This window comes from Panthera onca, chromosome D1 (genome assembly GCF_046562875.1).
Source record: "Panthera onca isolate mPanOnc1 chromosome D1, mPanOnc1 haplotype 2, whole genome shotgun sequence".
Lineage (NCBI taxonomy): Eukaryota > Metazoa > Chordata > Mammalia > Carnivora > Felidae > Panthera > Panthera onca.
In genome coordinates this window covers 67,103,338-67,130,332 of record NC_138348.1, presented here as the reverse complement: position 1 = coordinate 67,130,332, position 26,995 = coordinate 67,103,338, and the positions used below count along the sequence as shown (strand labels likewise).

Below are 26,995 nucleotides of genomic sequence, written 5' to 3'. Positions count from 1 at the left end.
AAGAGCTAAACCTGAGATACGTACAAACTGCAATACGAAACGTTAGTTTTAGCACAAGAGTACAAACTGGCTCTGTCTGGAGGGATCAGGAAGTGTTTCATAGAGAATTATTGGGACAGTCCCAGAACACGTATAAGGATTTATGACATATAGACTAGCAGGCAGCAGGAAGTGGTGGGCAGAAAGGACTATAATGGAGGAAATCGCACATAGAAAGATGAAGTACATGTAGTATGTCAGGAAAATAGAAACTGCTTTTGTGAGGACCCAAAAGGTGATACTGCAAGACTAAAACTTCATCAAGAATGGCAATTGGACTTGAATGATCATTAACTTACAGATCAATTTTTGGGTCATAAAATTATGGGCTAATAGATTAGTTGATTTTAAGAGGGATTTAGAAATTGATTATATAGTGCAATACCCAGAGGTAAGATGACTGATAAAAATAAAATTAAAACTAAGAGCATTGACTCCCAAATTAGCCCTTCGCTTCCATGGATGGGAATATTTCTGTTGTTGAGATAGGTACAGTACTGGACTGTGTAATGAATTGTAATTGATAGGAATGCCCTTATTCCAATGCGCTCAGGTCACATGAGTGGTGTTGAAATGACTGTATTTGTAGCATGCTTTGGCAAGGCAGGAAGATTTGAAGAGACCGAACTGAATTCTCTGTTACAGAATCACTCAACTACTTTTTAACACTGTGTAGCTGTTTAGGGAAAACTATCTTTGGTCTTGTGGATTGCGTTGTTTTTTTGTTATTACAAGTCAAGGTTCTTGCATGTTCCATTAGATACTCATTTTTTTCTTAGCTGCTGGCTTGATGTTCTTCTACTTTGCTTCTCACCTATATTCACTCAGCAATGCATTCCTTTTGATAGTTATTGCCATATCAATCTACATCCTCAATTATAGCAAAATTTAATTGTAAGCATGTGGGCAAATCATAACACATGGATTCAAAACTACTCTATAATTTCAGGATTCATTTGAGTTTTTCTTTTTATGAGTGATCTGTAAAATGAAGAGAGGCTCTAAGACTCAAAAAAGGAAAAAAAAAAAAACTTTTCAGAAAGCTTAAGAAAATATTCATCTGGCCCAGAAAAGAGATGTTTGTGAAACATTTTTATCATACCCATAGTGTGCGCCAGGCGCCACTCTAAATAGTTCACATATATTATTTCATTTGATCCTTATTATCAACACAGTGGTATAGTTTCCATTATTACCCCATTTTATAGACTCAACATTACTTTTCCAAGGTCACAAATATGGTGGTGGTGGTGGTGATGGTGGTCTATCACACTGTTAATTCTAGGCCATTGATTATTATATATAGTGATTTTTGAACAGCATTTTAACTAGATGACTTCCTGGAATTTCTCACATGAAACACTTAACAATACATTTTATACATACTATTGTCAGTTATGTTTTTAAACACTAAAACCTCTTGTGTAGCCCAGTTAAATTCTTCAGTTTGTTTTGGGGTTAATGTAGAGGCATGCCAGTTTGACTTGTTTAAGTTTGTATAAAATGATGGCCAGAGCAGTGATATCTTGAACTGATGATGGCATCCTAGGGGTATGTGGGGCTCAGTATGAGCCCTTGGAGTATTGATGCCTGTGCAGGACAAGACAGTTGGACTTATGATCACCAAAGGAAGAGAAATGAAACAGAGACTATTGCATAAAACAGAAAACTAAGGATTGTCATTTAATAGCAGAGCTCCTGAAAACCTTTATTCATTGGGGCATCTGGGTGGCTCAGTCAGCTGAGGGACTAAGTCTTAATTTTGGCTCAGGTCATGATCCCAGGGTCATGGGCTAGAGCTCCATGTAGGGTTCTCCACTGAGCATGGAGCCTGCTTGGGATCTCTCTCTCTTCCTCTGCCCATTTCCCCTGCTGGTGCTCTCTCTCTTTCCCTCTCTGTCTGTAAAATAAAGAACAAAACAAAACAAGACAACTTTATTCATTAGCTCAGGAAAACAATAAAGAAGTGGGTTTTTATTATTAGTAGGAAAAGAGAAAAGTAAGCTTGACCCTTTTGTGTGGGGAGAATAACACTAAACTGAATATTAAACATGAAGGTGCTCCTGGGCTAGTGAAACCTCTGGGCAACTAGCAGAAGGATATGCAAATTATTCTGTAGCAAGACTCACGTAACTAAAAGCCCCTGGGACTCCCACAGGAAGTACAGTTTTACTAAAGAAGATTTTAGAATAAAAATGTACAGATATATATAGAAACTATCCACATGAATGGAATCAGCAGGATTAGACTTCCCAGAAAATTAGGTTATAAGAGTAACAGAAAACAACTACAAATCAAATGTGTTTTAAATTAAAAACATGACAAAGGAAGGAATAAATATCATAATTAAAAAAAACATAATACCATTATAAAAGATCAGGTAGATTTAAAAATGAAATGCATAGAATCTCTAGAAATTATATATATGTGTATATATATATATATGTATAATCCATTAACAATAAGCACTCTATAATAAGGAAAATAATATATTAAAACTTAAGATAAAACCAGTAATTAGAGCTAAGTGTATAACCCTGAAAATAGCACAAAGAAAGGAGAAAAAAGAATAGTAAGAGATATATGAAGCAATAAGATGGGTCAAATTAAATGGTCCAGGAAAAATATTATAGATTTCTGAAGAAGAGAATAGAGAGAATGAGGGGGAATATTTAAAAACACTAGGAATTTTTTTAATGTTTATTTATTTATTTAAAGATATATAGAGAGCATGTGTGCATAAGAAAGAGAGGCAGAGGGAGAGGGAGAGAGAGAATCCTGTGCTGACAGTGCAGAGCCCTCTGTGGGGCTCGATCCACGAACCGTGAAATGATGACCTGAGCTGAAATCAAGAGTTGGACACTTAACTGACTGAGCCACTGAGGTGCCCCAAGAATTTTTTTTAATTATCAGATTAAAGAACCATAATGAGTTCCAAGCAGAATTCTAGAAAAAAACATTGTATTGAAATTGCAGTTCAACAAAGACTAAGAAACCAAAATCTTCAAAAAAAACATTAAAAAGAGATATAGTTCTTACAATTGAACAATTTGATTGACAGCAAACTGCTTTCATAAAAATAGATGACAGAAGACAGTACGAAATAATGTCTTCCAAGTCCAATCACTGTCAATCTAGATTATCTCCCATTTCCCTATACTATCATTCAAACTCTAAGCTGAATGTAGGCTGTTCAGGAAAAATATAAAAAGATTGAGTATGTTTAATTATCACAGATTTTTTGCAAAAATAACTATTACAGTATGCACATTAGTAAGAATGGAGTTTAGGAGGTCTCAGATGCTAAAAATAAAGATGAAAAAATAAATGGGTAGCATGTGAGAGTTATTTTGAGTAACCTTTAATTGTAAAAAAATAATGATGCTGATAATGACTGATTTGGTTGGAAATGGCACTACTATAAGAGAGAACCAAAATGCTGTAAATTAATAATAGGGAATATTGGGTGTAGTAATGAAATGATCAATTGTCCAACTTTATAAAAATTAATTTGAAAAATTATATCAAATTAAAAGGATGAATAGCCCCTCTAATATTAATATTTATTCTAAAACATATTAATCAATATAATGTGATATTGACCCAGGTAAATAAAAATAGAACAATCCAAAAAGAGCCCAGAAACAATTATATGCACATTCCTATGATCTAGATATATTACTTAGTAGCATTAGGAGTCAGTAAGGAAAAGGAATAACATTCTTATATACCAGCAAAAAATTTTTAAATGAAGATAGACAACTGGCCATACATATGGGGAAAAATCGGTTTCTATTTTGCAGTATAAACTTAAAATAAAAATTTACTTGTGAAAAGGAAAAAAATGTTTAGAAGAAAATATAAGATAATGTACTTATGAACTTTGAATGTACACAGCATAAAAGAAAATGTTGATAAATTTTAGTATATTTTAATTTTTAGTGAGGATTCATATGTGTATAATGAAACATAAATGAAGTTTAAAAGAGTCAGCGATTGGGAGGCAATATTTTCAGCACCTATAATAAACAAGGAATCAGTGTCCAGAATACATAAAATAATTCCACAAATCAATAAGATAAATATAACTTAACTTAAAAATGGGCAAAGGCTATGAACAGAAGACAGTTCAAATTTCCAATAAACATATAAGATGCTAAGTCTCACTAGCAATCAAGACAAGGCACATGCAAACTACAAGAATTTAACATTATGTATGATGTTTGGGAAAAATTATGAGGTCGTATTATACCATGTCATCTATAACATAACACTTGTATTAAACTAGTAATTATATAAGTTGGTGAGAAACTTTTAATGAAAGTTCAAGATGGACATATCCTATGATCTGTCAGTTATATTTCGAATTACCTCCTGTAGATAAAGTTATATGTACTTAGAGAGGTACAAGAATAGTTAGTACACATTATTTTGAGATGAATTTGAGGTTAGGTGGGGTGGAGAGATTTTGATTATATTATAAAGGGTTTATTTCTTTAAAATGAATCTGAATCAAATATGGCAACATGTTAATAACATTCATTAAATCTAGGTGGTAGGCACACGGGTAGTGTCATATTACTCGCTTACATCTCAAGATGACTAAATATCATGAGTACACATTTAAAAGAAAAGGTATGTGAGATATTCAAACACCAAAGAATTAGTTTTGATGATTTTGAAATCAGAAAAAAAGAGATAGGTTTAGCCCATTATAATGAGGTTCAATGGGCTTATTATTTGTAGTAGTTCCAATATTTTTTCCACACTTGTCTGTAACTGATTGTCTCTTCAGGGCAGAAATATATCCATGTGCAATTGGGTCAGTTTGTACACATTCATTCTGATATACATATAAAGTTATAGTGACCATTTTTGCTATTCATACAAATAAAACATACAGAGAGATTAAGCTATTCCTTTGCCTTTTTATATAAATTGGTACTAATTATTGTGCTTTTTCCAGCTAACATTTATTATTGTGCTTTTATCATGAAGAAACCAAAAAACTTATATTCTTCCTGATCTCCCACATTATTTTTCACACATCTGTTAGAAAGCCATCCCACACTGACATTTCTTTATACATTTGTTCTCCCAATCATATAGGACTCCCTGAAAGGAGGGATTATATCTTATTCATTTTGGGGCCCCTAGTGTTTGATGTGAAATAAAAATCAACACATTTTTGTGGAAAAGTGTTGCTTACTTTTTTAGTCATACAAGTAACAATACTGATAGATTCTCATTGTAGAAGACTCACATATTACACAACCATACAGAGCAAAATGTAACTGTTTTTATCTTCCTTTCCCACTACTCTCTATAGAGGTAACTGATACCAACATCTTGGTATTCCTGTGAATTAAAGTTAAATATTCTGTTTATACTCTTTCAGTCACAAATTCTATGTGGTATGTATCTGACACCTGCTTTTTAATAATAGGATAATATCAGATGTTAACCAAAGGACTATAAATATGAATGTCACATATGCAAGCAACTCACATATCTGAACGTTTATTGGTTTCGTAGATTAACTTGTTTATGTCTCAAACATGCATTTTCTTTGGTGTATGTTAAACGCCTAACCTAGATAGATTTTCAAGCTACCACATACTAGTTTCTAGGGTTTAATGTTTACTCTGTTATTATAATTATCTGTGATATATTTAGGTGTTTTTTGAAAGGAAATCATTCACGTGCTAGGCAGAAAATGTAGTTGTATAATACTTAATTGCTTGATTTAAACATTGCATTTACCTTGAGAATTCAGGGGAGGCTCACACAGTGTGTGTGTTGAGGCATGAACCCAAAGCTGCTTAAAAGGATTAATGTTGCCTCTCATAGTCAGCTGCACTGGTAGGCTTCTGTCATATGAGAGGTATTAAAAAAGAAATTATAAAGGAAAAAGTCTGTCCAGGTACTGATGATATACAGATGGAAAGCATCTGAAAACTTGTTTCCCTGACACAGCAGAGCTGCAAAAGTTATTTATCTCGATCAGCAGAGCAAGGGTTAGAGACTATTAGAAGTTACTGTAGGCAGCTGCCGCCTTGTTTTGCAGCAGACACATCCACTCAGAGAGAACCCAGGGAAGATGGTTGTACCACTATGGCCATGACTTCATCCCATTGACAAGGCACCCATCTTCAAAAAACTTTTACAACTGAAAATCTGTGGCTATGCTTCTATCAACTCTTCTAGTCTTTCCAGTTGGAGGCTTTTCCTGTTTCGCCATAGACACTTTGAATAAATAAGGTTTGGACACCTACATTGTGCTAAGCATTAACGTGGGCATGGGTCTTGACTACAAATGACTTACTCCACACTGTCCTTTCTACCAATTGTCTGTTTAAGGAACAGTAGTTATTCTTGTTATTTTCAAAGTAAAATCTTAGCTGGTAGGCCCAATTTATTTTCTTGAGAACTCCATCCTGTAAAAGTTAATAAAGCCTCTGGGTCAGGTGTGTGAAGAAGGTCATTAAAGGTTGAATATAAAAGCAAAACCAACCAACAAAATGATCAAACATCAAAGATCTCTCCAAGCCCCAGTTTTAGTGACTTAGGAAATCTTATCTTACGAAAAAAGTGCAAACATTATTTTCTGATCTGGCAGTCCCATCAGAGTAAATTAACATTCTTTGATTCCCTCTATGATATCAGTGGTTTGAAAGCTCAACATTTTTTTTCTCACCTCTTTATGGACTAATTCCATCTTAAAATATTAAAAACAGAAATTTCTACTCATTAATTTTGGGAGGATTGCCCCCCACCCTTCCCCTTTCTATCTACTTTATTCTGTTCACTGAATAGTCTTTCAACTAAAATATGGTTTGGACAACCTTGTATGCAGGAGTAATGAAAACCTTTAGCATCATATTAGGGTAAGCTGTGATCCTGCTGAGTAGCTCTTTGAAAACTAAGCAGGAGTTATCATTTACTTATTTGCTGGATTTTTATGGCACTTTTCCTCCAAAGACTACAGGGTGCGATGTGGAAAATTTTGCACAGGGGCTGTTGAAGAGTGACAAAAGGAAATTCAAAAAAAGTCACATTCATAGGAAGTCAGAACATGGGGCAAAAGAAACAGCTGATGGCAAAACCAAACTGTGGGTGGCAGGTATGCACATTGAAGAAGGTAGAAGGATCTGGGTTGCCCCAAGCGTTCTGCTGTTAGCTTTTCAGATCACTGAGTCATTTTGCCAGAGCCTTAGCCCCTGGTGAATATCACACATTTCTGTTCATTACTCACATGAAGACTCATAATCAGAATCATAGACTTAGAGGGCAGAGAGGGGCCTTAAAAATCATCTGCATTATTGTCTTGCTGTACAGATGAGGCAGATCAAAGAGAACAAGGAGCTTAGAAGCAAAGCCAGTGTTAGCACTCAGGTTGTTTATTCATTCAGCAAACATACATTGATTTCATTGTGCTAACCACCACTTAAGGCACCATTGTTACCTTAGCAAGTAACATAGACATGGGTCTTGACTACCACTGTCCTATCCTACACTGTCTTGTTCTGCCTTCAGTTCCTACAAGGATATCTACTATAGGAATCCCACCTTATCTATGGTTTTACTTCTGAGGTATCAGCTACCTGCAGTCAACCACTGTAAGGAAGCAGATAATCCTCTTTAAGACCTGCACTGTTGGTGGGAATGCAAACTGGTGCAGCCCCTCTGGAAAACAGTGTGGAGGTTCCTCAAAAAATAAAAAATAGAACTACCCTATGACCCAGCAACAACACTACTAGGAATTTATCCAAAGGATATAGGAGTGCTGATTCATAAGGACACTTATACCTCAATGTTTATAGCAGTGCTTTCAACAATGGCCAAATCATGGAAAGAGCTCAAATGTCCATCAACTGATGAATGGATAAAGAAGATATGGTTTATATATACAATGGAATACTACTTGGCAAAGAGAAAGAATGAAATCCTGCCATTTGCAACAGTGTGGTTGGAAATGGAGGGTATTATGCTAAGTGAAATAATCAGAGAAAGACAGATCTCATGTTTTCACTCATATGTGGAACTTGAGAAACTTAACAGAAGACCATGGGGGAAGGGAAGGAGAAAAAATAGTTTCAAACAGAGAGGGAGGCAAACCCATAAAAGACTTAAATACAGAGAACAAACTGAGGGTTGATGGGAGGGATGGGGGAAAGAGAAAAGTGGGTGATGGGCATTGAGGAGGGCACTTGTTGGGATGAGCACTGAGTGTTGTATGTAAGCAATGAATCATGAGAATCTACCTTCAAAACCAAGAGCACACTGTATACACTGTATGTTAGCTAACTTGACAGTAAATTATATTAAAAACAAAAACAAAAACAAGCAAAAAACCAACCAAACCAAAAAGACTTATCTGGGGAAGGTCAGCTGTAGCCTAAGGCTATATCACAATGCCTGACATCACATACCTCACTTAATCTAATCATATAGGCATTGTATCATCTCACATTATCATAAGAAGAAGGATGAGTACAGTATAATCAGTTATTTTTGAGAGACCGTACTCACATAACTTTCCTTACAACATATTGTTAGAACTGTTCTTTTTTTATTATTAGTTACTGTTAATCTCTTCTTGTGACTAATATAAGTTAAACATTATCATTATCATAGATATGTATGTATAGGAAAAAATATATGGTATATGTAGGTACCATCCATAGTTTGGTTTGGTACCATCCATGGTTTCAGGGATCCACTGGGGATCTTGGAATGTATACCCCACAGATAAGGAAGGAATTCAGCACATCTTATAAAAGAGCTTTTGGTTGACTGAGGACCCAACTCTCTTTGAAAGTAAACCTCAAGTGACTTAGAGTGAGAGAAGGGAATTCTTTTCCAAAATCTGTAAGTGTGTTGACATTCTTTGGACCATAGGTGCTCTTAGGGCAGTTCTGTCAGATCAGCTGGAAAACATTTACTCGACTGAGTCTCATCTGTCATTGGAAGGAAAATTTTCCCTGCCAACATGAGCAGTCTATTTTTTTGCCCTCTAGTAGGATGGGGAAAGCTTAACCATTATCTCTCATTGGAGGAAAGACTTGTCCCTTAAAATTGACTTTATCTTTAAAAAGCCTCACATAATAGTCTAAGCCCTAATAAGATACTTGGAATTGAAAGCACCTGGTGGTAGAATCAAAAGTGAAATTTCTTCAAAGGAGCATGGTTTAAGAGTTTGCTGTAAATCTGTCTTCCCAAAAGCGATTATTACAGTTCTTCATCTAACCCTGGATATTACTGCAAGAAAACCCTGGGGTTAAAAAGGAGAAGAAGATGGCTGCACTTTAGTTTAAAGGTAGATTTAAGCCCCTCTCCCATCTCCCAGTCATTGAAATTTGAGAAAATGTGTGCTTACAAAAGAGGCCCTGGTTGCTTTAGAGTAGAACCCAGGAGTTTGAAAACTAAGGACATCTACCCTAGCATTTAGGAGTGCACTGTTTCTTCCTCACTTTGCCCTTTGTCCCAGTCCAGTCTCCAAAGAAATAAAGTGTTGCTCTTGCAAGCTGTAGATAACAATGGCTGATAATCAGAGATAAGACTTTCCTTGGACCAAAAGAAGTTGAGGAGGGGACAAAGGAGGGACACTTCTGTTTCCAGCCATCCTAACAGCTGGAAATTCTTGGAGGTTCAGAGCCGGATTCAGGCTCCAGGGACACCTGTTTGTGCCCTCAGGGCCAGCTCCGTGGTGGCCTTGCCTCTCCCCCAATGCCTGGCAGCTCCTGTATTGGCTGATTTACCTGCGAGGCTGTATGTGGATCTGTCTTTCCGCGGCCACTGCCGCCAGCACGTACTGTCAAGACAGAGGGAAGCCAAGCGAGGAGTGCAAATGCCGGAGCCTAGATCGGGAGGTGAGCCGCCTCCCGGAGGAGTTGACTGCGGCTTCCTTTCCTCCTGACACACATGGAGTTTGGTGACGGTGCCCAAGAACTGCAGACAGATACTTAGCGACTGGATGTGTAAGAGCCGGCTCCTGAAGGCAGCACCCGCCTCACCCGGACCTCCTGCTGGCAGGATGTAAATATACCTGCAGACCGGCCAAACAGGACTGCCTTCCCCCAGCCCCCTCCTTCCTCCCACCCTCTCCCTCGGCTAACCAGCATGAGAGGAACTGAGAAAGCAACAGCCTGCAAGTGACAGCTCCAGCCGGATTCCGTTTGTCTCTGAGCCGAGGTGGGAAGTTGATTGTGCAGCAGCTTCATTGTGAATTCCTTCCATTGGCATCGCTATGTTTGCCTCTATCTGGTATGCCAAGAAGCTGGGTCGCAGGTTCGTGCACAATGCCAGGAAGGCAAAATCAGAAAAGGTATGGAATGAGTGGGGATGAAGATTACCTTTCCGATTTGCCAACTGTCTGCTCTGGACTGCTAGTCTGAGTACAGACGCAGTCTTTATTAGCTTGGGATGAGAACCTGCTTCTCACTATGAATGTAGTCCATGCCACTTACACAAGGGGTAACTCTTGGAGCCTTGCTACTTAGGGATGGAGCATTGGGGGTTAAGCAGGATCATCCGCTATTCAGAGTATTTGGTGAAATCCTCAACTGATAGAGTGTCTGGACAGAGACTTAATATTCCTTTTTAGGGTGAAATCAATTGAGCAGCTGAAATATTTGCTTCTTCCAGGAGCTCTCTAGTAAACTTGTTGCTATACTGCATTATTTTAATTCCTACCGTGTTTGGTTCTGAAGGGGGCATTATAAATCCCTGAGCCTTCCTCCAGTACTTGTGTCCTCGGAGCACATATTTGGGACTTTCAGTAACACTGACCAGACTTCACAGGGGTGCTTGGTATCTTTTCAGATCAACCAAGCCATCATTTCAAGTGTTTACAAGAAGTAAGAATTATATTTGTAATTGGATGGTCATGGCCATTTAGAGAATGGCTTTGTATTTCTTTTATTCAGCATGACTAGTTGTTTGCTCCTAGAGAATCTCTGTGTAGATTTCCCTCATTGGTTATCTTTCTCTAAGAAAATAAAATGGCCTGGAAGTCTTAAGATGCATTACAAGCTTTTATTTCTAATTTGTCCTCTGCTTTTGGAGGCACTGACCAAACTGTCATATTAAGGACATTTGGGGTCCAATTTGATAGGTGCTGGGGAAACTTCCTTAGGTAACAAAATTTTGTGAAACTGAGATTTTTCCTTATTTCTCTGAGGATCTTTGGTCCAGTTTCCTTTCTGCCTTAAACCTCCTCGTGAGATTGACCCAGAGATGGTTTTCCTGACCAGTGGCATAGTCCTTCCTCTTAACTGCAAATGTTCCTTCACTTTGACTTGCTGTTTGTTCCTTCTGAGTGGGAATGTTGATAACATAAACAAGAATCCAGGGATAAACCGACCTGTGATTGTAGTGTGAAAAGAGAAAACATCATTGGAGTTCTGACTTTTTGGGTTGTAGCTTTTTAGAATGTCCAGATCTGCCGATTGTAGAATGATGACAGACTTGTTATTTAATGGCACTTGTGGTGGGGGAGGAGGGCAACGTTAGGGTAGAATTGATCCCTTTCCTATTCTGTATATCCTAGGTAATACTATTGTAAAAATTGTCATGTACCAGCAGCTTATATATTGAACAGTTGGGTTTTGTTTTTTGCTTCTCAAGTAATTTTTAAGGAAAGAGACTTGTAAGTAGGTCTTTTATTGGAGCAAATGTTTTGAAAAAGTGCCTTCTTCTTAGGAAAATTATAGGTTGTATGGATGAGAGGACTGTCAGGACCACAAATGGCTCTGAAAGCCACAGGGAGATAATGCCTTACACCAAATTAGTATGCATAGGAAAGTTGAATCTCACGGTGGCACTTAATTCAGGCATGGGCCTAAATGTGGAGAACAGCAGTCTGAAAATACTTTGTATAGAACCTAAAGGGATGGTAATCCAACAACATAACATGGGCTTCTGCTTCCTGAGAGTGGGGAGAAGCTGGTAAAGGGCCTTTGATACCTATCTCCCTTTCATTTCTATGGTGGTTGATGCTGAGAATAGGTAAGAAGAAACCAAATATGGGGTTAAGGGTTTTAAACTATTTGTTTTTCTTACTCAGGGAGGAAAGAAATCAACATTGGAGAACTGAAGTTTTGTTCTCTGAGTGATACAGACCAAAGGAAAATGATTAACTTGAATGCCCTTGTGCTATCCAGGGGAACTAGGAGGAGTTAATTTTGAACACTAGGTGATGAAAACTAACATGAAAATAGCATCTTTTTTTTTTTTTCATGGAATTTGTATTCACAGAGTTCCTGGAGTAAATTAAAAGGTATACTGCCTTGAACAATGAAGGCCCTCAGTTGATGCATGGTGAATGGAAATAGTTTATTTATTCTGTGTACTTAATTTTATTACATGCCTTATTTAAACCAACTATTGTGGATTAATATTTTGTCTAATGAGTTCAGTAATATAGTTTAACTAGGAACGCAGTTAACAAATGACACTGCAAGCTGAATAAATTCACATAAAGTATTACTATAGCATCAGAGATCACATAATTGCAAACACAGAGGGGGTATAAAGTGCTGCTGACTATATGTTGTCATGCTTTATTATAAAATGGAGGAAGATGAATAAAATTAGATCATTATTGAGTTTTATTTAGACAATGACTGTTATATTTAAATGTGAAAGAATTATTGATAGATTCATAGCATGTTGTAGCATTTAGGGATATAAATCTATATCACAGATAGTGATTGTGATTTTATCTTAGTACCCTCTGTAAATTTTGGCTTCTTTTTGCAATAGGTAGCATAGTTTATTTCCTCCTACTCTAATATAACAACCTGCACCCATCATAGCCCATCAGTCCTATTTTAGCATTCAGGTATGATCTGGTAAGTGTATTCCTCAAGGCTGGGGTTAATTGAAAAGCTAATTGGGAGTGTGCAGGCCTAAATGCCATCCCTAAACATGCAGTATGCCTTATTCATGGTTGCCTGGTCTACTGTTTAACCTCATTCAATGCCAATAGAATTAAATAGCAACATGGAACATAATAATAAGCATTACAATAGTATTAATGAGAGTCTCTATCTATACACATTATACATCAGGTACTTTATGCATAGAGTTTCATTTAATCTTCACAGCAACTCTGTAAGGTGGAAATTGTTTTTCTTGAGTCCCAAAGAGAAAAGTAGCTATCCCAAGGTCACAAAGTTAGTAGTAAGCATCAGTGCTCGAATTTGAGCCCAAGTTCACCCAAGCTATTCCAAAAATGACTCCTTGTGTCTATAGTGTTCTTTTCCATCCATCTATCATTTACCTATCTTGTCTGAATAAGGTTAATCATTCCTTCTTATCCTATCTCCCCCTGTTTTGATATTAGAATTTGATAGTCATGAGGTTTACAGAAGCAAAGTTACCGATCCTGTAACTCAGCCCTCTTATTTCTGATAAGACTATACCTAAGCTGCCTTGAATAGACGATTGTCTATCCTGTTTTAAAGACTTTACACTCTTTGTCCTCTTTAGTTGGGTAAGTATAGCAAGCTATCATCTTGGCACCTATTATTCCTTCCAAATAGCTAGTAATTGTCATATCATCATCACCTAAACATTGGCATTTATACTCATTGCTAATCCTATTGAAACCAAAAATGTCTTTCATCAAAGAGAACCAAAATTCTTGGCAATTGTAGATGCACTTTCTTTTTAGAGTGAGTCAAAGATATTAGGTGATTCACATTGTCATTTTCCAAAAAAGAAAAGCAAAAGGCTCTTTGTTATTCTTTCATTAAAAAGACAGTTTGTGCATACCAATAAATTCTGTGAACAAAACTACTTTAAATGTGATGATATGAAATCAAGACTACTGGGCTGAAAAAGAATACCTCCATTTGAGTAATTATTCTTTCCTTATTTTTTTGACCCTCTGTAATTAATTCAGACATTAGTGTCTTACTTTTTTGACATTTTGTCACATTTCAACTTAAATTGCTTAATTTAGTCCATCTCTAGATTGTATTACTCTGAAAGGGCAGCTGAAGAAACTTAAGATAAATTGAAATGCAATTTCTGGTGACATAATAATATGCAAGAGTATAAAACACTTGAAACTGTGAACCTTCACTGCCCCATCAGCATTGCTTCTTTCATTTGTTTTTGTCTTAATTTTTATATTTATTTTTATTTTAAGCGTATACCCTGAAAAGTAGATGCATGATGCATTTAGGAAAGACTGGCATCAATATCCATCATCTGATAGACACAACTGTGGATGAGCTTTTCAGTGATATATAACTTACAAGAGAGGTAACTGAGACCAAATAGCCTGACATTAGGCCATAAAGAATTCTTAAGGAATTCTTTAAGAATTAGCACACTGATTCTACCCTCCTTTCCATCTAAACCAAACACATTAAATCAACATAAACTAAAATGAAGGATAATCTAGTAATGGATTTGCTGGCAGTATGGCCAATGAGAGACAGTAATGTCCTGGGTGACCCTAGTATACATTAAAGGCATTGAGCTTAAGGTGAGGACCTGAGAAAGGAAATTAAATTAGTCCTGTTCTTTGCTATCCAGTCTAAAGCCACTCATTGTGGCTCCTTTGTGCCTCAGTTTTCTCTTTGTGAAATGGAAATAATACCTATGCTTTAGTAGAGCCCCAATGTCCTCAGGATACAATCCAAACCCCTTAACATGGTCTACAAGGCCAATCATGATATGGTCTCTGCTTCCACCTCCTCCACTATACCTCGCCCCTCTTCCATGAGACTCTAAATTTTTTTTTAATGTTTATTTATTTTTGAGAGAGAGAGTGAGAATGTGAGTGGGGGAGAGCCAGAGAGAGGGAAACACAGAATCAGAAGCAGGCTCCAGGCTCTGAGATGTCAGCACAGAGCCTGACGCGGGGCTCGAACTCACGGACCGTGAGATCATGACCTGAGCTGAAGTCGGACGCTTAACCGACTGAGCCACCCAGGCGCCCCTCTTCCATGACACTCTAAATCCAGCATTCTGTGCACTTTCAAATCCCATGCTTTTTCTAGCTTCCAGGGTTTTTCTTATCCAATCTGGTTGACTAGCAAAACGCAAGCAAGCCATACCTCACTAATTGCTTGTCAACCTTAAGTGACATCACCATCATTAGGAAACCTTCCCTGGTCCCTATAAGCACAGGATGGGTCCTCCATTGGCTCCCACAGAAGGTTGTACATTGGCTGTAATCATGTTTACTTCCCTGTATTCCTCATTAGAATGTTGATTCTCTAAATGAAGGACTGTTCAATCTTGTTCACCTTATTTCAAGGCCTAAAAGAATGCCTGGAATATAGTTATCTCTCATACTCTGTTTCATTGACTAGCTTGTCGTCAGTTGCAAGGTGCTCCATTATTTCATGAACTATTAAGGGGAAAAAATATTTTCAATGGAACTATAACAAATCATCAATTGCAAGATGCATCTTGATTTCAGAGATGTTCAAAATATAAAAAGAAAAGTTTATTTTTAAAATCAATGAAGTATGGCATCGCTGAAAGAATGAATAATGAATGGGCTTATTTTGAGGATAAATGGGTTAATATAAATAAAGTGTTTAAGGTTACACTTGCTACCAGATCATTTTTATGTCTTTGCAAATCATAACAATACTTTGCAAAGGGAAATTTGATAGTCCTAAAATATGTTACATATTTTATTCTGTGCTGATCAGACTAAACTTGTATCATATGTCCTGTTTTGGATTTAGGAAGGTAAATGAATAGAGGGAAAAAGGAAATGAAGGTTTTAGAAGAAATAGATTGAAAACTATCAAACTGGGGCCATTTAGATTGCAGAAGAGAAAGCTTACAGAGCCTCCTGGTCTCTCACTATATATTTATATGTCTAAACAATGATAGTTAACTTTTACTCAATTGTTTTTATGAGCTAAAAACTATGCTAATATGAGGATCTGGTGAGATAGTTACCATTATTAGAGCAAAAACACGTCATCATTAGGTGGCTGGGATTAGACACCGTATCTGACTCTAGAGCTCAGGCTCTTAACTAGTAAACGATGCTCTGTATGTATGTGTATATATGTGTGCATATGCTGTATGTTATACTATATATATGGTGCATGTTTACATTGAGCCAGATATCAAGTTTATTTTTCCCCATAAAAGATAAATATAAAAGTTAAATGTAAAATCAAAAATTTAGCTTTAGCATAAGAAGCAACATCCTGATGTTGAAGACTCTCCAATCCCCAGTGAATGATAGAATCTTCCTATGTCTATTTTTGCCCCATGGCAGATTGAAGAGTAGCCTGACCCAGAGAGAGATGGACAGATTGTCCTCTCAGGTCCCTTTCTTAGAGCCTTCTGAGTCTTTGAGAGCTCATCGGTCGTGAGCAGCAGCATGACTCAGCGCCAGTGTCTGCAGGCTGTGGTGACAGAGAGGACAGGTGTTTGTCCACACAAAATGCTGCCTTGCAGTTCTCCCTTGTCACCTGGCAGGTGAATCAAGCAACCAAATGGATGGTAGCACCTGTTCTGAAGTCCCAGCACTGCTACTCACCCTGGAAGAGCACAAAGTACAGCTGCTAGCAATACAAGGAGGGAGACAGAAGGGAAAGGATATGATAAGAAAAATGGCTAAAATGAAGGAGGGGGAGATAGGCTAGAGAAGAAGTTAGCAGGTCACAAAACCACTGTAAAATTGTTATTAATAATAGTAATGCCTTGCACAGTGACATGCACTTTACATTCATTATCTCATTTAATCCCCACTACAGCCTTCTGTGGTAATCTTATTTTAGCTCCCATTATATAGATAAAGAAACTGAGATATAAGATTTTACAGAATTTGTCCAAAGTCATAAATAGTGGAACCAGCTTTCAGAGCCAGATCTGGCTGAATCCAGAGCTTGTCTCCCTAACTATTCATGTGCTCTTTAAACTTTTCTTGGAGTGGGTGAGCCAATGATGTAGAGAAGGGACAGACCAACACAGTGCCGTCTTTTCATGTACCTGTGCCTTATCACTCTTGAATAGCTATGTGGCTGGAAGTTTCTCATTGGGGGTCCTCTAGGAACCAAATATCCAGGTAGTCTACCTTCAGTACAGTTCACAGAACTTTAGTTGCAAAATGGCTTTGGTTTTGTTTTGTTTTGTCTTCAGTATCCTTTAGAATGGTATTTCTCTACCTGGTACCATTCAATGGCGTGACATTGAATGGTGAAGATGGAAGTGGAAGCTCTCCCATCTGACAAGATTAGCTCAACCACGGTGATTCTTGTAGAGATAAAATTGATCGTCAGATAAAGTATATATCTCATTTACTTATGTATATTTGGGGGGGTTAATAGAGAAAACATCCCACTTTAAATAATGCCTTGTAGTATTCACTAATTTCATCTGAGTTAGTTTTATTTCCCCAAATAAATTACAAAAAAATTTTATTAAATTATTAAACCATTGTAGATTCTGTCTCATTTCATCAGGACACCTAGCACATAGTAGACCCTAAATAAACCCTGGTTGAATGATTGAATTGGATGGAGAACTCTGAGCTGTGTGGGAATAAAGACTGGATTAGGGGTCAGTAGGCCTTGTGTCAACTGCTCTGTCCCAACCACTTGTGCTAACCACTTGTGCTACTCGGTTAAGTCTTTTAATCTCTCTGGGTTCTTGGTCTGCAATCAGATTCCTTTCAATTCTAACATTCTCTGCTTCTAATCAAGATTTGCTGTAAGTCTGCTGAGTCCTTAGAAGGAAGGATTTGATCTTACTTCTCTTTGTGCTCCCCACATCTAGAAGAATGCCTAGCATTAAGAAAAATTAAGAAAATTTATGTCAAATGAATATACACAACAGACCTGGAATGTCTTTAGTATTGGTAAAAAGAATATAGTAGAAAACTTACCTGTCTTCAAACTTGAAGCAAGATTAGAGACCCTCAGGGGCTTTTCTTTGTTAAGGAAATATGAGGGAGTTTATAGCTCTAGGGTAGGAGGCTGCAATACTCTTTCTTTCCCACTCTCCATGCCACTAATACTGAAGTGAAACAAACAGTAACCAGCAGAATACCAGTGTTCTCTTCAACTACCAACAATGATATGTCAAACTGTAAAATTTCCCAGCTGCTTTGCCCCACATGCCAGAAAATTACAGGCTTATATTTGAGCATGAAATGTTTGTTTCTTGAACCTTCTCAAATCTGAAAATTCTAGTTATGTAGGGAATCCCCACCCCACTTGCTACGGACTGAATTGTGTCTCCCCACCCCAAATTCATATATTGAAGCCCTACCCCCCAATGTGATTGTATGTTGAGATGTGGAAAAGGCCTTTTAGGTGATAACTAAGGTTACATGAGATGGTAATAGTAAAGTCCTAATCTGATAGGATTGGTGGATTTGTAAGATTTCTCTCTTCCTCTTTCTATCTCTGCCTTTCTTTCTCTATCCTTCCTCCCTTCTACCCTCTCTTACTCTCTCTCCCTTTCTATGTTTCCCCCTCCCTCATTCACCCTCACTCTCCCCACTTCCCCACCCCCTGCCATGTGAGGACACAGTGGGAAGGTGGCAGTCTGCAAGCCAAGAGGAGAGCTCTCACCAGAAACCAATCCCTGGAGGAACCTTGTTCTTGGGATTTCTCATTTGCCAGAACTGTAGGGAAATAATTTCTGTTATAACATACCTAGTCTATGATATTTTGTTATGGCAGTTTGAAGACACTAATATACCATGATGCCATGATGGCAATGTATGGTGATGTTCAATGTTTAGTGCCTAGGGTCAGGATTTCATTGCTAGGGAGAAATGTATAACCAATTAAGTATTCTTTTCATTCAGACCATGTAAGTTCTAATAAACACACAGCCTTTGCAGGGTCATTATTATCTCCTCGTGTGAGATAGGAGAGGTTATTAAAATTAGTTAATTATTAAAAGGAAGGAGGGAAGAAGTAAAAGGTGGGGGTCCAGGGTGGCTTAGTCGGTTAAGCATCCAACTCGATTTTGGCTCAGATCATGATTTCATGGTTCATGAGACCATGTTCCACATTGGACTCTGCACTGAGCGTGGAGACTGCCTGATATTCTCTCCCTTCTCTCTCTGCCCCTTCCCCTTCTCACACTCTCTCTAAAAATATAATAAAATAATAATAATAACAATAATAATAATAATTTTAAAAAAGGTAAAAGGAAGGAATGAGTTGCTTTTGAAGGATCACTGTTCTTGTCTTCATATTCTGTTGTCTAATCAACAGAGCAAGAGAAGTGAAAGCTAACTATTCACCCAGCATATTGGATACAATTTTAAAAAATCAAAGTTCGTCAAATACAGTTCTTCCCTTTCACACCTACTTGTTACTCTAGGTCATTCTGATTCACAAACAGAAATTATTTGCTTTCTCTACCATCCACTCCACAGTTCCTCAACATTGACTCTGGAAGAGAGTTTGTACTATGAAGAGGGCATCCAATTTTTCGCCAGCCTTTGCAGCAAGGTGTGATGAAATGAACATTGTCTGAGACAGAAGTCAGTGTCATTGGTGTTCACTTTCATACCAGTATCGAAGTGTGCCATTTGACATGAGAAATTTTTGTGTCTCCCTCTCACAGAGAAACTAATCTGCTGAGAGGAAAAAGTGTATTACATGTGGGGGATTTGGAGAGGGCTGGTGGTTTGGAAGGTAAAAGAGAATAATAAAAATATTTTTTCTTTCTTCTTCTCTGAATATCAACCTGGCCTAGGACTTATTTTCATTTCATTTTTTTTTTCTTAAACACCTTGGATAAATCCTTTGTCACCTTTATTGACCCCTTTTCTTTATACATTTTGTGAATGCTTTTGTTGGCACACCCAAGAACAACAATATGGCAGTGGAAGCCTACAGCCTTAACTTCAAATTTGACCTAACATTTCATGGATTGGGTGACCTTGAGCATGTAACTGCATCATATTAATTATTAATGTTCTCATATATTTTTTTTGTAAAATATATTTTAATGTTTATTCTTGAGAGAGAGAGAGAGAGAGAGAGAGCGACAGAGTGAGAATGGGGGGAGGAGCAGAGAGAGAGAGGGAGGCACAGAATCTGAAATAGGCTCCAGGCTCTGAGCTGTCAGCACAGAGCCTGATGTGGGGCTTGAACCCACAGGCTGTGAGATCATGACCTGAGCCCAAGTCAGATGATTAAACGACCGAGCCACCCAGGCTCCCCAAAGTTCTCATATATTTAAAATTGTGATAACCATCCTTGCATAGTTTTTTGATGCAGTTAAAAACTGCACATAAAGCATCTGGTCCATTGTAGAACACTTAATATTTCCTTCTTTCCTCTCTCCCTCCCTCTCTCCTTTTCTTAGTCTATTCATTTTCATACTTTGCATAGTTCCAGAAGGGATGCAAAGCAGATTCTGGTAACTCCTTCATTAGTGATACCTCTTTCTCTACTACTCCCTTGGGCTTCAGAATAGACTTGCCCTCCCATCCTAGTTTTATAGAATAAGGAGCTGTGTAATTATATCATTGTTGCTGGTTAGAGGAGAAAAATTACTGAGTAGAACAACTTAACAAGTGAAAAGGGCCAGTACACAGACTAGGGGAGAATTACAGGTTTTTATTTCCTTTTTAATAAGTAAATTCCAGATCTTTCCCATAAAAAGTCTCCCTCACCCCTGCCTCATCTCCCACCCTTCTCTCACTTCCCTTCTCTCAAAACACACCGTGCATTTTTTGAGAGTGATTCTGTATGTTTGGTGAAGGTCAGTCAGGACACATTAGTTCTTACTTGAAGTGAAGTGGTATGTGCTGAATGACTCAAGATGCTCATCTCCCAGCTGGGGAATGCATCCTATCACCTCTGTAGCTTTATTTCAGGTCTTAGAAAAAAGGGAGAGGACAAGCTCCGTGTATTGAATTTCAGAACCAGAAAGAACCTTCCTTTTGTAAATGTTAATAGTAACATTAATGAACGCTTATTGAGAGTCTTTACCATGGGCCAGTCATTATTCTCTGATTTTACATGTTCTAACCGCTAATCCTCACAATAATCCTATGTGCTAAGTACTATTACATCTTCATTTTTATACCTGAGGCACAGAAAAGTCAACTAACGTGCCCAGAGATGCACAATTAGCACTATTTTTGGAGGCAGGATTTGAGCCCATGCCACCTAGATCTGAACCCACATTCTAACTACAGTGCTGCATTATTCCCTATGTCTTTCAAGTGAGCAAACTGAGCCCCCAGGAAACACGAGGCTTGGGAAGGTTCTTGCCCAGTGTGGTTGGCAGCCAAGCTTTTGGTATTTGAATTCAGATCTTCCAAATACCAGTCCATCCCTTTCTCTGGCCAGAGATTTAGTGGTTCCACACATCACTGAGATGAATGCCCCTACATTTATTTCCTATGACCAAATCTCAAGGAATTTTAAGCACTACCCTTTTAAGTCTGAAATAAATAGAAACTGATAGTTTCCTTCCATTTCACCAAAAGTATTATTGGTTGTATTCATGTTATTGGATGGTTGTATTAATAACCTATGATGATATTTTCAGTAAATAATTGATCTAAATTCACTGTGACTTCTGAGCCCTCCTTCCATTAAAAAAAAGAAAAAAAAAAGTTATTCAACAGGATGGCATTTGAGAAACAATTCCACACCAGTGGTTGCATTAATTGCTACTTTGAATGTTCCTGCTGTGAAATGAATGGGGCCACTTTGGATCTATTTCTTAGAAATAACCATCGTTATTACCTCTGCTCTAGGATGCTCAGTTTTGAGATTTTCAGAGGCAAATATCTTCACTAATCTGTTTCTATTTTCCGTTTTCATTCCGTAAGTAATCCTTTTCATTGTTATCACCATTTTTAATGTTCTCAGATTTAATTTATGGAAGGTATGGGATGTTACAGGACGTTTTTGCCTCTTGCTCTCTCAGCATATAACATTCTGTTAACTCCCCAAGTGTAACATTTTGAATATCATGTTTAATTCAAATATGATCCATTATTTTATTAAAGTTTTTCCCCTTGCATATCTCTAGAATTTGCAAGAGCTTTATGGAAATGGCTTATGTGATACACAAATAAGAATTTCTTTTAGTAGCAGTAATTTCTCCAGTATTTTGAGAAAAACAGGATGAAATGTAGCATAGTGAAACAGTGCTTGTTGGCAGTTAGGAACTACAGCATGCCTTTTAGAAAACAGATTTCAATACCTTGCAGATTTATTTATGTTTTTGTCTCCTATTTCTCTCAATTCACCTGTCTGGTGTTCTTGAGCAGTTTCAAAATCATATTATTTCCATGTTTCCAGGTTGACTGCAGGCTGGCCATAGGAAAATAAAATTCAAGAAACTAAGTGAGTTAGCTATGGCCTCTTAAGTCCATTAAGAATCTAACAAATACTTCATTTGCCCCTTGGTGTGGAGCAAAGACTTATTTGCATACTACTGCTACTGCTGCTTCTACCTCTACTACTTCTGCTACTGCTCTGGGATTTATAAAGGATACAGAATGATGAAGCCACGGTCGCTATGCTGAGGAAGCTCAGGTATAGATTAGGAAGAAAAGAAACATATACACTGCAAACTCTTAGGTGTGCTCTAGCAGTATAAATAACACTTTTATTTCTTCTGCCTTGCCAGACCCTCTGTGATTTTTTTGCTGAATCTTATCATTCTAGAGCTGTGGGATCATGCCTGATTGCAAACCACCTGGCATGTCTCTCATTCACTGAGCTCCACTCTCCATGATTAGAATAAAGCCCACATGGTCTGACTTTGCTCTTAGTTAGTACACGTGGATATGCATAGTGCCCCTGTAGGGAAAAAAAAATGTCTTAAATTAAAGCAAACTTTCTTATATTTAATATTTCTCTTAAGATATATCAAAACAAAATAGTCAAATATTTCAAAACACTATGTCTGAATCCAGTGTTTTTGGGTTCAAATCCTAGCGTCACTGCTGACTGTGGGACCTTGAGCAAATTACTGAAACTTTCTGGGCTTGAGTGTCTTAATCCATAAAATGAGAATAATAGTACCTCTCTTGTAGAGTTGTTATGAGGACTGAGTGAGGATATATTTGTGATAGAACAGGCATTATCTAAGTGCTTTTAAATAAATACAGTGGGACATGTCATTTAAATGGAGATTTGGGGGCGAGTGTGGTTGTGTGGAAATCTCTCAATGAGTGGCTAATTCTTTCATACTCTGATGATGATTTTGACTTATAGTATGACTGCTCTGAACTGCTTCATAATCCTGTTCTCTCCACTGCTGGCATGAATGGACATGCAAACATCTGCCCCAATACAACAACCCTGAGTTTTACTGAAGGTGCTTTGAGAAGGTGGCTGTGAGGTGCAGCCTGATTTAGGCTGTTGCTCTTGCCAGAGATGCTAGGATTACTGCCATGTGGTTGTTGAGTCATTAATTTGAAAAGCATCTACTCAAGAGTGTCTGCCTTGATATCTACCCAAGAGAACATCCTCTGAGGAGGTAGGGCAAGGGCCTCTAATTAGTATAATGAACTTATGTCTTCCCAAAGCACCAGCTCTGCTTTTGGAAAGGAATCAATATTCATCATCACTATTTGTTGCTCAGTGATACAGATACTTCCATGTGTTTCTGAGCAGTTAGGGACTGTCAATGGATGTGAGGACATTCAAATACCAGGAGATGGCTTACTTTTACATTTTTAATTAACATTCTATGTTCTAGAATGCATATTACCTCTTTTCCATACCATACCTCTTTATAATTTATATAGTTTAATCACTTGTTGACCAAATACCTTGTCTTTCTGAAATAGAACTATCTCTGTTCCTTTACAGAAAATAGATACTAACTTCGAATGATTGGCAGAAGAAATCTTGACAGTCCATAGTTTATTCATTTGATAGGTGCCTAACAATATGCTAGAAAGCTGTGGTGTTATGATGAAGGTGGCCTATTTAGTACTCAAGGAATATATTGTATACTGGATGAGGGAGAAATAATCGAACCTGAATATAGTCTAATTGTGATAAATAGAATATAAAATTTACCATTTTAATCACTTTTCTTTTAGGTTTATAAAGAGTGGTATTGAATACATTTACAATGTTATGCAACTATCACCAGTATCCATTTCCAGAATTTTTATCATCCCAAACAGAAACTCTATATCCATCTGAATATGGTGTTATAGTATAAACTCTTTCAGACTTTCCCCATTTGATCTTCCTACAATATCCACTGATTAAATTACAATAGTTCCATCTACCTGTTAAAGCTATTCTAAGAATGTTTCAGAAATACTTACAAATGCTTGAACTTCCATTATTTCTTTGATAAGACTTTATAATGTCCCAAGTAATGATGTTAAGCATTTTGCTCAAGTAATGCAATTTAATTTTGGCTGCGTACCTTTAGCTTTAAGATTAGTAATTAAATATTTAGTTATGTAGTAAATTAGCTATGCCACATGATCACTGGAAAGTAGGTACTCCATTTACTGCAGCATAAATGTTTTACAAGGTATTGTAATGTAACTAGTAAATTAATAATGACAATTTAGGTTTTAGCTAATTAAACTCTTCCTTAGCATTTATTAATTTGAGGGCCTGAAGTAAAACAACTTTGACAGTGATAACAACTGTTGTAATGGTAACTGCACCGACCAAGGATAAAATTGGGCACATAGAATGTATGTAACCTGGTTGTAAAGATAAAAAGTCAGTTTTCAACAATATCCCTTTTTAGATTTTATTGGCAAATCTAAACAGGATTACTTGAAGAGAGAGACCTTGTCTTCAGCTTCATACCCTTATTCAGTTAAAACATTTTTTTAATGAGAGTTGACAAAATTGCAATAGCAAACACTTAGGCACTCGTGTCCGGAATCGAGCTAGATCTATTGAAACAGCGTAATAGAACACAAAGAATTCAGTTTCAAATCATAGATTATTATGGCTGGAAGCCAAAACATTAATATCTAATAATAAAAATAATTGCTGATGATAATGGGTAATATATAAAAGCTTTTTTATTGATGAAGAAATGAAGGCCCAGAAATATTTGGCTTCATATATCCAATATTTAGCTTCATTAATTTAGCTCATTCATAACATTGGTCTTTATTTTATATAATAGAAACCACATATAAGGGAAATGTGAAAAACATGTCAAAGAAGGTATGTCTATGTATAGTCTCTCAATCTTTAGTTTATGTGGAAAAACATTTTTTGGTGGAAGAAGCATCAGCTTTAGAGTCTAGAGGCCTTGCAGTTGAGTCAACTTTGCCCTCTACTAGCTGGCAAAGTTATTTAACTTCTTTGGGACTCAATGTTTCCATTTGTAAAATAGGGATAAAAGTGATGAATTGCTAGCATAGCAGTGTGGTAGACAGTAGGTGTTCCAAAAATCAATTCATTTATTCCCTCTCAGAAATAGCAAGTGGAGATCTCATTTAAAGATATAAAAATAAAATAGACTTAGTCTACCCAGTATCCACCCCAACTTCTCTGAAGAACTCAGGGTAGGGAGGGAGGGAGCTGTGAAGTACACTACCATGTGGCACGGCAATTCCAATTTCTTTATCCAACTTGTGCAATAGAAGTTAAGTACTATAGACTCAATTCTATTTGGAGGCATAAAGGGAGAAGTGGAGAGGAAGGGGTGGGGCCAGAGAAGGCCTCAGAAAGGAGATGTTGCTTGGGAAGATTCTAACAAGATGAGAAGGAGTTTGCCAAGCAGACAGGGTGAGGGAGGTCATTCTGAGCAAAGAAAACAGCTTGAGCAAAGCACATATTCTTCAAAGAGCGTGGCTTTTCATGGAATGGCAGGAGGTTCATCATGGCTTAAGCATAGAGTGCACATGGAGGAGTGGGAAGAAGTGACTTTGGAAAGGTTGTATGGGGCCATATGGTGAAAGGCTTGGTTTGCCATGTAAGAAGTTTGAATTTTATTTGATGAGGGAGGAAACACTAGTGTCACCGAAGGTTTTAAGGAGGGAGGGAGAGGAGGAGGAGGAAGAGACAGATGGAGACAGAGGGAGATGGGATAAGTTTGACATTAGATCTGGAATTTAGGAAAACTGATCTGGTGGCAGTATGGAGGATATATTAAAAGATGAGCAAGAGGAGAGGCAAGGAGACACTTCAGGAGACCTTTCCAGTACTCTCAAACTTGGTGTGCATCAAGATCACCTGGAGGGCCTATAAAAACACAGGTTGCTGAGCTGCACTCTCAGAGTTCTGGATTTAGTAGGGCTGAAATGAGGAACAAGAATTTGTGTTAACAAGTTACCAGGAGCTTCTGCTCCTGGACCCTGTTTCTAGAATCACTGCCATAAAAAATGATAACCAAGGGCTTTACTAAGGCAGTGAAATACAGGTGGTAAATGAAATCCTGTTTGAGGATCTCATTGATTAGAACTACCCTTGTGATACATTTTTGCCTGCTGAGATTTTGCTTGGATAATATTTCCATGACTGAGGCATTTGATAGTGCTGGAGGTATTAGGTGAATTAACGTGTGCCGGCTGTAGCCTATCAGGGTCAGAGTGGGTCAAAGTGACCTGTGGCCTTCAATGAATGTTAATACCAGAAAACCACCCTAGGTATTTCCTAACTCAAATTCCTTTGTTCTGGTTGTTGTTAAATGAAGAAATCAATTCAGATTACAAAGAAGAAAGAGACTTGCCCCAGTCACAGGACTGTTTAATCTAAGGAGATTGGTTTCTGATGTAAGGTGCTACTGAACAGTCTTGTGTTCCCATCTGTCTGCACTCCCTGTGCTCCAGCAATGGTCTGAGGGAAACAAATCTGGCTGCTCGAAATTTCCCTATGTTGCCATTTCATTTTCTTTATTTTTATTTATTTTTTAATATTTATTTATTTTGAGAGAGAGAGACAGAGTGCTAGTGTGGGAGGGCCAGAGAGAGAGGAAGACACAGAATCTGAAGCAGGCTCCAGGCTGTCAGCCCAGAGCCCGATGTGGGGCTCAAACT

At 37.6% G+C, this 26,995-nt stretch overlaps 1 protein-coding gene across 10 annotated transcripts in view; it reads left to right on the top strand.

The window, feature by feature from the left end:
* Positions 1–26,995, top strand: part of DLG2 (discs large MAGUK scaffold protein 2) — a 2,113,447-nt gene that overhangs the window by 1,206,100 nt on the left and 880,352 nt on the right. Inside the window, exon 1 of one of the 10 annotated variants that reach the window (XM_078433038.2) lies at positions 9,829–10,366. The exons of 8 other annotated variants lie outside the window; for them this stretch is intronic. In XM_078433038.2, the coding sequence (XP_078289164.1) occupies positions 10,289–10,366 (78 nt within the window). In that variant the 5' untranslated portion in view covers positions 9,829–10,288. Of the gene's footprint in view, positions 1–9,828; positions 10,367–26,995 lie in introns of those variants that run through there. One more of the 10 variants, XM_078433043.2, reaches the window with a different exon arrangement.